General features: G+C 37.5%; 1 protein-coding gene across 1 annotated transcript in view; it reads right to left on the bottom strand.

Annotated features, from left to right (window-relative positions):
- ABCG4 (ATP binding cassette subfamily G member 4) overlaps window positions 1-15,024 on the bottom strand; it is a 682,517-nt gene that overhangs the window by 651,120 nt on the left and 16,373 nt on the right. The window contains exon 2 of the mRNA XM_044080863.1: window positions 1,750-1,984. Within this exon, the coding sequence (XP_043936798.1) occupies window positions 1,750-1,975 (226 nt within the window). The 5' untranslated portion in view covers window positions 1,976-1,984. The remainder of the gene's footprint in view (window positions 1-1,749; window positions 1,985-15,024) is intronic.

Raw genomic sequence — 15,024 nt, forward strand, 5'->3', positions numbered from 1 at the left:
AAATGAACAGTATTAGAATCACTAGTTCCAATGATTTAAATTTTGCTTATGACATAAGTAGGACATGATGGCAAGAAAGATATGTGTCTCAGAGGATCCTCATACTCTGCAACAGGCTGACCATTCATCCATGTGAAACAATCCATTTCTAATCCTATTTAAGTGTAACCTTGACCAATGGGTGGAAAATCATAAATTCACCACAGGTCTGCCCCCCCCCCATGTCTCTGATAGAGGCAGACAGTAACTATGCCTAAACTAACATATCACCCCACACATAACCTTTAGAAAGTTCTAATCTGATGTAGACCTTCCTAATAAATGTCTCTGACACACAGGGGCACAATTGGGTTGGTTTGCATGGCTAGGCTTATAAAGGCCCTGGTGATTGCTAGCCTAGTATATAACTATGAATCTATGTTCATCAAAGTAGACCACGCAGCAGGTATGGTGCACATGTTTATTTCAGGGCACATTTCAGTTTTCTAGTCTGATAGTCTCACTGAAGTAGTATGTAGGTTTTAGTGGGCAGTCCTCATTACTACATGTTTTGGTACACCTTTGCAGTCTCACTAAAGTAGCAGATAGGTTTTAATGACCAGTATTTATTTCTTCATGTCTTACCATAACTTTTCACTTTTTTTATCATTAACCACATTGGAACGTCCACCTTAGTATGCACAGACTAAGATGTATGCACTCCCCAGAGTCAGACCACTTCCAAACTTCTATCCTTCACCTGTAGGCATACTGGATGTTCACTCAATGGTCACACATTTGGAATAGCAGTAGCTCCACAGATTTTAAGATGCCAGATTTTGCCCTCTCATTCAAACTTTCTGCTAGTTTACAGCAAAGATCAGTATCACAGCCAGCATTAAGAAACATAAAGCATTGCAAATGTTCTGTTCTAGACTATGATCACATATGTCAAAACAAAATGAGAATACACTCATCTCAAATTTCAGTCTGTATTTTGGTTGATAACATCAAATATTTTAACACATTTGAATATTAAATACACGCAAATCAAGGTATCATGACACATTTTAATTATAATCCACTTAACATGTCTTTTGGGGATAACTAACAGGAAGTTTATGTCATTCAACTAATTCTGTTACTTTTCACAGAAACATGCACAAGTAATCTCTAGCACCGCTATAAATCTGATGCAAAGTTCAAAAACTGAACTAATTTAATTAACTCAGTGGCTTGTTTAGGAAGATGGCTATTAATTCTTACTTAGCTGCTCTGTTTTCCAGTGTGTGTATCCAATGCAAGTGAGCCACTGACCCATTGTAGCAGCTGGAGGGGAGTCAGTGAAATGATCCTCTATAAGAGAAGGAAGCAGGATGCTGACACACTGTATCACTTCATCCATACTCACCCAACTTCCTTAATAAACAAATCATGTCAATACATGGTCTGGTTTACTGTTATACACCTAGAGTTACCCATTCCACCCCAGACAGCCTGTTGGTTTCATAGGCAAAGAAATAAAAAATAAAAATTCCACTGTGAGGTACTTTTCTGACAGTGACAAGGCTCCGTTCTGCTGTCTTCCTATTCCTTTAAAATTGCTGGAAAAAGGGAGGATGAGTGCTATAATTGCAAAGGAGTTTGGGCAATAGTGTAGTCCATCAGAGCTTTGTGAGAAAACATTAAAAAACACAGTAAAATCATGAAAGTTAAGTTTAACAACTATGCTGTACATCACAAATTAATAAAATATCTGACTTTTCTTACCTCTCATCTTCCACCATGACCCTTCCTTAACAGAGTAAGACAGTTCCTGAAATTCAATGTCAACTGCTGATCTCTTAGGCAGGTGGGAGAAACGTTGTGCTTCCGTGATGTGGTTCTCCACCTTCTTGAGATGTGGGGTGAGGAGGGGGGTCTCCTGTGAACCGCGGTTACAATTGTCTTCCATGGCGATGGAGACTGAGACAGCATCAAGAGCTTTTTCAGCCATGCCAACACTCTGAAAAAAGTAGAACACTTATCAATGTGTCTATCTTACAAACTTGCCCCACCATCACTTGAAGTAAAATATACTTAGTTAAATGCCTGCTTTTTCAACCATGCCACTACTCTGGAAAAAGGAAAAGCACAAACATTTAGTTAGATTTCTTCTTTTGCCAAACCATCACTCTAAGCAAGTCATTTAACCAGACAGTGCTTCTGAGTTGACCCTGAAAATAGATACTTGCATCCAGTAGGCTTATCCAGTCAATAACTAAATAAAATAAATAAATAGATGATATTCTCACTTCCATGCAGAAACATCTTAACTCTTGCTATCTCTCTCCCTCCCTCCCGCCTTTCCTCTGCTCCTGGTATTCTAAGTCAGATGCACATGGTTCATGCCATTACTGACCTTGGTGCAAGCATGTCACATGTTGCTGGCATCTCTTCTGCAATTAAAGCATGCCTTATGATGCACAGTCTTTGTTACGAAGTATGTATTTGTATGAAATGTGCATGTATGTTAAATACCAGTGGTGTTCTGTTTACAATGTGTGTAGTACGATCCTTCCCTACATACATGCCACAATTCATGTGCCTCACATATCATTAGTATTCCATCATAGGTAAGTACTAGGCTAGCTGCCTTTGTGGGCCATTTTAAGCCTAGCCAATTTCCATTCCAAAGGTGAGAATCAAACCATGCACCTTGTATCTGTGAGGCTAACACCTTAACCACTATACAAACCCCAACCTATAGATATAAATATTGATATGTATATATATTATATACATTTTAAGCCTAGACAATTTCCCTCAAAACTGAGAATCAAACCCTGTACTTTGTGTCTGTGAGATAAATACCTTAACCATTATACCAACCCTCAACCCCTGGATATCTGATTTGTAATGGGACTCAAACCTATGAGTGTTAGGCCCAGGTAACTGATGAACTAATGTCATTAATAGATGCTAGAGCAGAAAAGACAACTGCAGTAGCTACAACTCTTGTGGAATGAGCACTAGGCTTAAGAGGCAAATAAATTATTTTTAAGGAGTATGCATAGGAGACACAATCAGAAAACTATCTGGATAGGTTCACTTTGGAAACAGGCTTGCTATTTTGTGATCTTGGAATAATAGAAAAAAAAATAAACAAAAAGCTAGTCAGATTTTTCTGAAAATGTTGATTCTGTCCAAATAGAATCTCACTTGTTGGTGTACATCCAAATAATGGTGCAGATATTCTCCCTTGTTACTGAACGTTGGAAAGAATACATGTAAATGTATGGGCTGATTCATATTAGTCTCAGAGGCTACATTAGGCAGTAAGGAAGGGTTGTTTCTTAAGGTAACTCTACCCCTGTGGAAGACGAGAGGAAACAGAGGAAACTGTTTGAAACTCAGACACCCTTCTTGCTGATGTAACAGTACCAAAAAAAGAAGAGATTTAATTAAACTGTGGCTGTCAGATCAAACATTTGATAATTCACATAGTCTATAATTCACATACACTAGTGGTGTCCTCCACAATGGGGGCAATGCACAGCAAATTAAGGACGCAGCTTTATAAGCCTCAGAGCCTCAGAAAACACATTCAGTAGAACAAAATAGTACTTTTCAGCCTGGGACAGTGTAAGCTTCCAGCTTCAGGACAATTTCCATCAGAAGACAGTCATTCTCAAGGCAGAAAGGTAGAAATTGGAAACAGGACAAAAAGTAGCCCCAGGGACAACACAGGTATGAGAAGATACCGCACAGCATACTAAGAACAGCATTTTCAACACTAAACTCAGGAGTCCTGAATATTGATGGTAACTGTTTACCCTTCCCAAAAGCACACACATGAAGGTTGGGTAGCATAGGACTGCACAGACCTGCACTCAGCAACACCATTGGGAAGAAAAACAAGTAAAACAATAACTCACACACACACACACACACACACACACACACACACACACACACACACACACACACACACACACACACACACATGCAAAAAGAGAAGTTGGTTTCCATGTACGGGAAGGGGTCAGACAGGTGTACAGCATAGGGACATGGTTGTGGCTGAGGGAGCTGTGCGAAGTAGTGGGTGAGGAGGTTGCTGAAAAAAAGAAAAATTGTAGATAACAACATAGGAGCTAGGTCAAATGGTGGCAGTATTATGGTGAGGGGCAAGAAAGAAAGAAAAAAAGAGAAGCAGGGGCAGGAATGGAAGCAAATGGAAATGAAAAGTGGGATTACAGGCATGGGTTAGGAAGACAAGTGGAACAAAAAGTCAGGGGGGCCCAGTTCACTTATGTTAGAACATTTGGAATTACTTTGGCAGCTTTTATATTCACTTCTACCCCACTTGTTTTAAGTATGGCCCTCTACTTATCCACAGTGCTTATGCTCTCATGTCTTCTCTTAATTACACTTTTCTCTACTTACCTCCTTACCTTCATAGAATATCCACTCATTACTCAACCAAACCACATTCAGAAACATACATCCACCTTCCATATACCTCTAATCTCATTCTCAAATGCCAATTCCACATCTAGCTACAAACTACCTAAATTCCATGGGCACTCTCACCTCACCTACACCCTACCCTTAGATAAGAAGATGAGACCTCTAACCCATCAACAGAGTAAACATATATCCAAACGTGATGACCCTACCTTAAAAGACGGTGATGTTCATCCCAACCCTGGCCCCATTTACCCATCTCCTCAAACATCTAAACCTATCTCCAATAACACCCTCCTGATAGGGCATCTTAACATACGTAGTGTAAACAACAAAGTTCCCTATCTACATGCCCTCCTAGACACTCACTGCTTTGACATTCTCTGTCTCTCTGAAACCTGGCTTAAGCCAGCCACTAAAGACACTGAGGTTATACCCCAAGGCTACAATATATTAAGGCTAGACCGTACCAAACGAAAGGGTGGTGGAGTAGCAATTCTGTTTAAGAATCATCTTAACATCTCCACCCTCCCAGCCTGTCCAACCCAGCATAGTAAAGTGGAAACTATTATTACCAAACTCCAACTAAATGCAAAGAAAGCCCTTTACATCATCTGCATGTATATACCACCTGGAAACAATATACCCATAGTAGAAGACTTTCTTAGTTGGGTTTCAAACAACTACCCCCAAGAAACTATAATTATTGGCGACTTTAATATAGACTGGAATACCATTAATGCTGACAATCCCACCTCTCACATTAACCTAAATGGTTTCACCCAAACCATTACCTCTACTACAAGGCTTAACAAATCAAGCAGGAAACAAACTATTTTAGACTGGATACTCATAAACAAAGTCAATATCACATACAAAGTAGGAACTATGCCTGATGATCTCAGTGATCATTGTTTAACCTACATTACAAGAGAAAAGACTGACATTCTACACCTCCCCAATATGAGAACTATACGTTCCACCAAACATTTTAAAACTGACTTATTTCAAAACGAACTCAGAGCATGTAAATGGAACCCCTTAAAAACACTGCCACTTAATGAAGCTGTTTCATTCTTCAATTCTACCTTTCTTTCCATTCTAAATAAACATGCTCCTGAGTGTACCATTAGAATGAAATCAAACACAGCCCCATGGCTCTCAAGTGATACAAAAAAACTAATCCTCTCTAAAAATAAAGTTTGGGCCAAATGGAGATCCCACAGAATCAGCTCTGATTTTCTTCACTTTCGCCAACTTAGAAACCTTACCAAAAAAGCTATTTTCAATGACAAAAGAAAGTTCTACTGTGAACTTCAAGAGACACATTCCAATAACCCCAAACAATTCTGGTCCTCTATCAATAGACTCCTATCCCCAGGAACAGCCAAAACTCCCTCCCCACTAAATGCTGACCCTGACACCCCTTACCAAACTGCAAATGCGTTTAACTCTTTCTTCTCTGAAACTATTCAATCTCTTGCTAAACAACTGAACACTAATGACTTCTATCCTCCAAACAATCTATTAGACTCTTCTTATAACTTCTCTCTACAACCTATCTCTACTTCTTTCATCTATAGACTTATTGTTAAACTGAAACCCTGTACCCCCTCTGCTGACAAACTCCCTTCCCTTTTTCTACAAAAAGCAGCCAAAGAAATTGCATACCCAATAGCTATACTCATAAATAGGACCATCCAAGAGGGAACTATCCCTGATATCTGGAAAATCTCTCATATTATCCCACTACATAAAGGCGGTAACTGTATTGACTACTCCAACTTTAGACCCATTGCCCTTCTTTCACCTTTAGCAAAGATTATGGAGAAATGTATTCATCAGCAACTTGTACAGTATCTCTCTTTACACAATATTATATCTAACTGTCAACATGGCTTTAGACCCCACCATAGCACCACTACTGCTCTCCTTTCTTTTATAGACACCATAAACAACAATCGCAACAATAATCTTTTCTCTTCTGCTTTATTCATTGACCTCTCAAAAGCATTTGACATGGTTAACCACTCTGCCTTAATTAACATCCTTAAATCCCTCTCATTTGACACTCTTAACATCAAATGGTTTAGTTCTTATCTCAACAACAGACAACAAGCCGTTCTCTGGGACAACCATATCTCCTCCTTACTGCCCATTTCTATCGGAGTTCCTCAGGGCTCTATTCTTGGTCCACTTCTCTTTTCCCTCTACATTAATGACCTCCACGCTATTCTTCCTCGAGCCACCTGTATTCAATATGCAGACGACTCCACTATTATTTGCTCTGCATCCTCCTCTTCTGATCTAATCTCACAAACCCAAAATATCTTTAACACTGTAGAAACATGGTTTACTAGATGATATCTTCTCCTTAATGCTAAAAAAAACAAACTTTTTCTTTTCACCCCTACTATTTGTACCCCCCCCCATTTAATTTCACCATCTTGTCAAACAACAATACTGTCATCTCTCCAGACTCTACAACTAAACTGCTAGGAATAACCATTGATAACAATCTCTCTTTTGATCAACACATCAACAACACTATCAAATCAGTAAATAGAAAGATAGGATCCTTATACCGTATTAAACCATTCCTCACCCCATCAGCTAGAGCTACTATTGCCCACTCCCATCTTTTATCTACTCTCTTCTATGCCTCTCCCATCTTCACTAACCTCAAGAAAACTAACCTAAACAAACTAGCAACTTGCTATAATAACATTGCCCGCTTCGCCACTGGTAACCCTTTCAGAACCCATCACTGCCTTAACCTGAAACTTTTAGGCTGGCTAGAACTACAAAACTATATTATAATCTCACAACTTACTATTGCCCACAAAATACTGTACCAACCTGATAACAACCCTATACTATCACAGCTTTTACTCCCTTATAATAATCTTACCTCCCTTCGCTCCTCTTGTAAATTCTTGACCAAACCTAAAAAGGCTCACAACCTTGCTGGAGACTCTCTATTTAGTAATACTGTAGGCCGAGCTTGGAATTTGCTACCTAGGGATTTAACTCTAATCACATCTCTACCCCTCTTCAAACAACAAATCAAACTGTACTTCCAAAATCACTGGCTTTGCTCATGTAATACACCTGACTGATTTCTCTCCCCTTACCTGACCTCTAACCCTACTGAGTGCTTATACTTACTGTCTATTTTCTTCCTCCTTCTAATCCTTTTGCTCTACCTACTTCTCTCTCTCTCTTATCTCCTATTGCTAGCCCTTTTTCTCTTACTTTTAACTACTTTCACCCCCCTTCTTTTACCTAACACTACTCCTTTTACTTCTCCTCCTACTTGTACTTTTTCTTTTATAGCAGAAGCATCAAGATATAGCCTGTTAGTATTAAGTAAGATGCTGTGAATCTGATTTAATCCTAGTCTTGCCTATTATTGATTATGTGCCTTAATTTTTATTGATCTTATTACCATTTTTATTATTATCAATTTTTATTCAATCTTTTTCTTTTCTGTGTATTCTATGTGTGTATTATTATCATGTCTGTTTGTTATGTTTTATGTGGAGCTTTTCTCCCCGGGCCTCTACTGAAAATGGAAATATATCCAGCTAGACTAGCCCGGTAAACAAATGTAAAATAAATAAAATAAATAAAACTTAATGCTAGTCAACACCCAGGGCTAAACAAAATGAGCTCTCTTTTATGTGTTTTACAATTGAAAAGTTTAGCAAGGTAATACTTGTACATAGAAACCACTAACAATTTATGGTTAGTGAGTAAAACATTTTTTATTGTGCACACACATATTGTACAGTTTTAGTACTTATACAATATAAATTTTTATATTTTACACAATGTTGTTGAACTGAAAAGAAAAAAACATTTTATATGGATGTTTTAATATGTACTAGACTCTAAGGAGTTATTGTTCGTAAATCTAGGGGTAGGATGCCAGTGGTGTGTTTTGACACATGACATTGTACTAGGATTTTTAAATGGAGTGACTTAATTGATTTGTTATCTGAGGAAGTTCTACTGCTTAGAGGAACGAAAAGCGCTTAATAAATATTGTGGTTTAACTTGGTATAATTTGATTGGTTTCCTTCGACACCTACTACATTTATATACTTATTTTTAGTCTGTTGTCTTAATCGCATTCTTATTCCATAGAAAAGAAAATAAGCAAAGAAGGAGATAAGTGAAGTGACAAAGGACAAGAGGCCAATGGCAAGTTGCAATTCTGAAACAGAAACAACTCCATTCTTGCAGAAGGGACTAGAAGCAGTGACGAAGACAAGCACATGAATGGAGGAAAAAAACAGGAGAAATGGAGAAGGAATGAAAGGCATTCAAAGCCTAAAGTCCTGACATGTCACGTTCCAGTGCATGCAAAAGAGTAGCAGGCGTTGCCACCTATTACTGAGATGTTCAATAGATTCCTTAGGTAAGGTTAGCCATAGGAGACTGGATGCAAGCTATGGTCATTCTTCCGCATAAGGATAAAGCAAAGAGTGTACCGGGTAGCAATATGGCCAGTTAACCTAATATTAAGGGTTACATAAGATCAAGGAAAGGATCCATAAAACAAGGTTAACAAACTTCCCATAGACTAAAAAACTTCTGGGTTAAAAACTAGCATGAATTCATACCCAAAAGATCCTTTCAAGCTAGTCTGATACAGTTTTATACCTCTGTAACTAGAGAAATGAACAGAAACATCCAACTAAATGGGCCTACATGGACTTCAACAAGATCTCTTAGTGCATATTGCAAACAGACTGCTGGGGGAACTAATAGGCAGAGAACAAAATGTGTAGAAAGAGTGAAATGGGTAATTGGTAACTGACAGAGGTAGAGCTTAGTGGGAAATACTGGAAGAAAGACAGCACTCATTGGTGTGCTACACAGATTAGGTCCTGGGACCTGCCTTATTCATTGTGCACATGTCAAACGTAACAGTGTGAATGGAAACAAAATTCACCTCTTCATAAATGACATCAAAATGGTGAGGGAGGTGTAGTAACAGGAGGAAAAATGGCATTATAGATCTGAAGAGTCTAGCAGTCCCAACAAAAATATATCAAATCAGCACAAACCAGGTAAGAGTAGGATATGCTGATTAGAAAGCACAATCCCAAAGTAATATATAAACTGGAGTAAGGATAATGTCAGATTGTAACAGGAGAATTAGGATGGTCACCCAGGGACAACAGCTTCAGAGGCTCTATGGCAAGTATAGGAGCAGTGTGTCAAAATATGTGCCTGCTTTGAACATGAACAGTCCAAAGCTGTTTATCAATTTATTTTTTAGGTAAAGAAACACTGCATTTCTTTACTTAAAATAAATAAATAGATAAAGCAGACTGTGTCAATCCTGTTCAAACAGCTGCTGCTACCATTCCTCCTCCCCATGGAAAAGCTGGTTTTAACCAATCAATCTGCAGGGTTTTCTGCTCCTTGCTGTCCCACAATTTACTTGATTCATGGAATGGCAAGTGGAGACCATCAAAAATATTAAACAGGAAAGTTGCACTGCAGAAGAGCTGCAACAATGATGGTAAGATAAACTATGTTTTTTATAATCCTGTTAGAAAACAAGATGTGACCAGTGGAAAGCTTTACAGAGTGATTACCTTATTATGGGGGTTGGCAAGCAGCTGTGTACTTACATTAAAATAATTTAAAACATTACTACACAGCCGCTGTTTATTGTATTTACAGTAGACTCCCTCTTATCTGGCCTCCTCTTTAACTGGCCATCAAATTTCTGCCATAGCCCTAGCAAAAGACAACAGAGAAGAACAACACTTCTGCCTTCTCTGGGCTAAATAATGACAGACATTTGAGTTTTATACTTCATACACATTACTGTTATTCTAGCTGAATTATAACCTATAAATTCTATTTTGTATGTTTTTTCCTTATTAACCAGTCATTTGTTTATCCAGCTTAAGGTCTGGTCCCAGTAAGACTAGATAATAGGGAGTCTACTGTATTTCATTTTTATTACAGACAAACTTCTGAGATATATACAGACAACAAAACAGCTATAATTGCTAGGTAGGGGGTTGCTTGTAAATGAAAATATCTGACTACCATTGCTTTTTCATTATTCTGGCTTTGCAGGGCTAATGTTACTTGTGAAGCAAACTGGAATACTTTAGTGTGGCTATTGGTAGAAAACAAAACTGAATTAAATTTACTGTGACAATTATTTTATTACAATCAGACATTGGAGGTGTACTCAGTCAGCAAAATGGCATAACTATTAGTGGGGTGGGAGGTTGTCAGTGAATAAAGCTACTTTATAGATTTATCATCTGTTTAAACAGTTATTATTTTTTTATGCTCTACTAGTGTGTATATGTGTGAAGTAAGATGGAACACTTTACCATGAATACTGTGTTTTTTGTGTGAAGCAAGCTTGAAATACATCACCGTGACCACTATGCTGCATCACACTCAGACCTCTGAGGTGCAGTCCATTGACAAAGTGGTTATAACTGCTTGGGGGTGGGAGTCTGTCTGTGGATGACAGCAACTTGTCTTGTATTCTGATCTCTTTAAACAGTCACTAATCTGACTTTGCTGACTACTGTGAATTAGTTTGATATAAGTTGGAATACTCTACTAAGACTACTGTCTCTATGTCTGAAACAAACATAAAATACATTACTATGGACAACATTTTATCACAGTCAGACATTTGAGGTATAATCTGATAAAAAGTGTGGATATAACTTTTGGAGGAACCTATCTATGGATGAAAGTAACTTACTCTAATTACAGTTATTAATTTGGCTTTGCATGACTAGTATGCATTTTTTTTTAATTGAGCTGGAACACTTTACTACAGCTACAGGGCAATTGTGTGGAATGAACCTACAATACATTACTGTGGCCATTATTATTATTATTATTATTTACCAAAACAAGTCATCTGAGATGTACATACTCAATGCTGTGGCTATAATTGTTGGGTAAAGGGGCTGGGGGTAAAAATAGCTGGCCCTGCTGTTATGATTAAGTTAAACAATCACTAATCTCTACTAATGTACATTTGCAAAAAGCAGTTTGAAATACTTAATCATTAGTCTGGACTAGTGTGCATTTGTAAAAAGGCAGTTTGGAATACTTTTCTATTGTCATGCTAATCAGGTATGTAAAGTATACACAGTCAATCAAGAGGCTATAAACAATCAGTATGGACATTGGTGGATTACAAACCAGTCTGAGTCTTTTATGATTGACATGTTCTGAAATTTGTAATGTTATTGGTTACCAAATTTTGTTTAATTTCTTGCTGAAAAATATGATTAAGACTATATTAATTTCTAACAAAAAATCCAATGTATTGTACTTTAGTAAACATTATATTTATAACAGTCTAGCAGATAAGCATACATTTAAAACAATCAGGAAGGTGAATCACAAAGAACATGTGTATTTATGCAGGGTCCTAAAGATAAGTGTTTGAGGTTCCATGGTCTAAAAACTGCCCGTGGCATAAGCTACATTTAATTTACCAGTTGGCCTGGGTAAAACCAGGCTACAGGACAAGAAAAGGACATTGAGGTTATAATCCCTATGGCAATGATCCACCAACACAGTGAAAGTTAACAGCAGCAAAATCCGACATTCTGCTGGTCTGCACTTCAATAAAGATAAACTTTATGGGGAGGGAAATAATGTTTCATCTTTGTCAAGTATTTCTGAGACCTTTCACAATAATGTTTTGGATAATGTTCATGGGGATAGATATACATATCTGATGGAAAGAGTACAGATAAAGGCAAAGGTCTTGAGGAAGAAACACATAAGGTGAAACTCAACAGCATAGGAATGTATTTTCTGGCTCCAAGAGAAAAAATGGGGACACTATTTTAGATCATAAAGGACTTATATGAGAGAAAAGCTGACAGAACTAGGAAGAAAGAATAGGGCAGGAAGAAGGAAGTTAACCTCCAAATGAAAGGGTCCCATATCAATGCAGACATGAGGAGGGAATTCTTCCATTAGAAGAAGTAGTAAACATAAGGAATGCATTATCAGACTAGGTAGTACAGGAAAAAAATAAAGGACACATTAAACTGGACATCAAGCAAAATGAGACAACTGTCAGCTGCAGAGGGATAACTGTTGTAATGGGGCAGACTTAATGAACCTTAGGTCTCCTTCTACTTATATAAATGTGTGTATGTAAGAATGTAATTTGTGTCATATGATAATAGCATGTCCTATACAATACATGTGCATATATATTTCGTTGGTGGGGTGTTTACCAACTATGTAACTCAAGATCATCATATTCTTGTCTGTAGCCTAAACTTAGTGCATACCCCCCTTTTTTTAATTTCTCCAAGTTTTTTGGGGGGTTCTAATACTATGATGGGAATGGACCCCATTCTTAAGTCAAATATGATTAAAGTTCATGAAATTAATATTGTTTCAATCTTTGATGTTAGCCAGAAGTGCTCATCCCAGCACCCACAATGTGCCCAGTAATGACTCCTTCTGCAATTTATACAGAGTTATGTGTATCAGTAACATATCTAAGTACGATTGTGAATTCCTTTTTATATAAGACCCATTGCTCCTGCTAATACTGGAACTGTCTGGGTATCCTTCTTCCTCATTGCTCTCATTTCTGCGTGCAAATCCTGATATTTTATGACTTTGTGTCTCTCTACACGCAAGACACTGTAGTCACTGGGTGTAGCAATTTCAATGATCAGTGATACTTTTGTTTTCTTTTCATGGAATACTACATCTTGTTTTCTCACATCTATTTTTGAACTGTTGGTAATGGGTGATCCCATGTGATATAAACTTCATCATTTTCTGTGATGCTTTGTGGCTCATGTTTCCAGTGTTTTTCAGCTACTTCAGTATCATAATATTTATACAATCCCCAGTGCAACAGTCTTGTCTCATTACTATGCCTTTCAGTATACAGCCCTTCTGCCATTAGTATATCACAGAGTGCAACAAGATGTGAGACTGTTTCCAATTCTGTTTTACAAAACTTACATTTGTTTGTTTCTCCCACATGTTCAATGGCCTTTGTAAATCAACGTGTACGTAGTCGACTGTTTTGGACCACCAATATTAACCTTTCATCTTTTGGTTTAAATTCACCTCTCCTTAACCATTCCTGCATTCGATCCTGATCAACATGAGGTTCTTCCAAGAGTTTTCTATACTTGCAGCTATATTTATGCATTTTCCACATTTCTTGCCTTCTCACCCGATCCTTTACCATATATTCTTTCTTTTGTTTTTTTGGCATATTTAGTTGATGCCTGATATTTATCTACTGGTTTGAGTTCCATTCCTACTTGATGCCAATATGCTTCCGCTAAACTAAGCAGGGAAGTCATCTTAGAATTATTCTCCTCATGTTTTAAAACTTTTACTATGTTTGGGTCTTGTGAGATTAGCAGATATGTATGCAGTCCCACAACTGCAGATCTATACATGTAATCAATTTTGAGGAGGCCCATACCTCCTTCAGAATGTGGAATATATAGTCTTGGTATACACTGATCATGAAGCATCCTTCCTGTTTTCCTGTCCAACCGATCCAATGACTTTTGGGGCCAGTCAATCACTCCAAAACTATAAGTTAGGACAGGAAGAGCAGATTGGTTTATAGCTTGAACTTTGTTCCTAGATGTCAGTGCTGTTGTCAGTATTAATTTAAGTTATCTAAAGTATTCCTTACTAAGTTTTATTTACATTTGTTCATGTTTTATTGTTGATCCTTCATCAGTTCCCAAATATTTATATACTCCCTCTTGCTCAACTTCTTTTATATTACTTTCCAGCCCCAAACTGATGTTTTCTTGGTGCTGCAGCTTTCCTGCTTTAAAGGTTGCTTTTACACATTTATCAAGACCAAATGACATTCTTATATCATCTGAAAATATATCAATCACTTGCAGTTGTGCTTTCAGTTCCACATCTGATGAACAATACAATTTTAAATCATCTACAAAAAGAAGATGAGAAGTCTTTACACGTTGTTGTTTTCTGGGAGCCAAATTGTAGCCATGACCTAAGTAGACAGCTTAATGGGTTAAGGGAAGACAAAAGAGCAACTATGAGAGAGACTCACCTGGAATATTCCCCTTTGAATTTTTATCCCTGAAATAATAATGTGGCCTTTACCATGGCTTAACTGCAAAGTCGCTTGCCATTGCCTCATGGTCACTGTAATGTAATCAATCAGTGTAGGGTGCATCTTACACATTTTTAAGCACTCTTTTATCCATGAATATTGGATACTATCAAATGTTTTTCTGTAGTCTGTCCATGCCATACTTAGATTCTTCCCCTTTTTGCAGTTCTCCATTATGACTTATTTCATAAGAAATGGTCCTTTTCTCCATATGACTTTTTTCTATTACCCTTTTGTTCTATTCCCATGATTGAATTTTCCTCTAAATGACCATAAACTCTGTCACCATCAATTCTAGTTTGTAGTTTATACATTGTCAGAAGAAAAGTTATTGGTCTGTAGTTTTTAGGGCAACTTGCAGTTTCACTATTAAGTAGGAATATTTCCTGTTGTTAACCAGGCTGGTGTCTGTTCAGGGCTTGCACATAAATAGTTCTTAC

This window comes from Protopterus annectens, chromosome 8.part0 (assembly GCF_019279795.1).
Source record: "Protopterus annectens isolate FY-2018-M chromosome 8.part0, PAN1.0, whole genome shotgun sequence".
Classification (NCBI taxonomy): Eukaryota; Metazoa; Chordata; order Ceratodontiformes; family Protopteridae; genus Protopterus; species Protopterus annectens.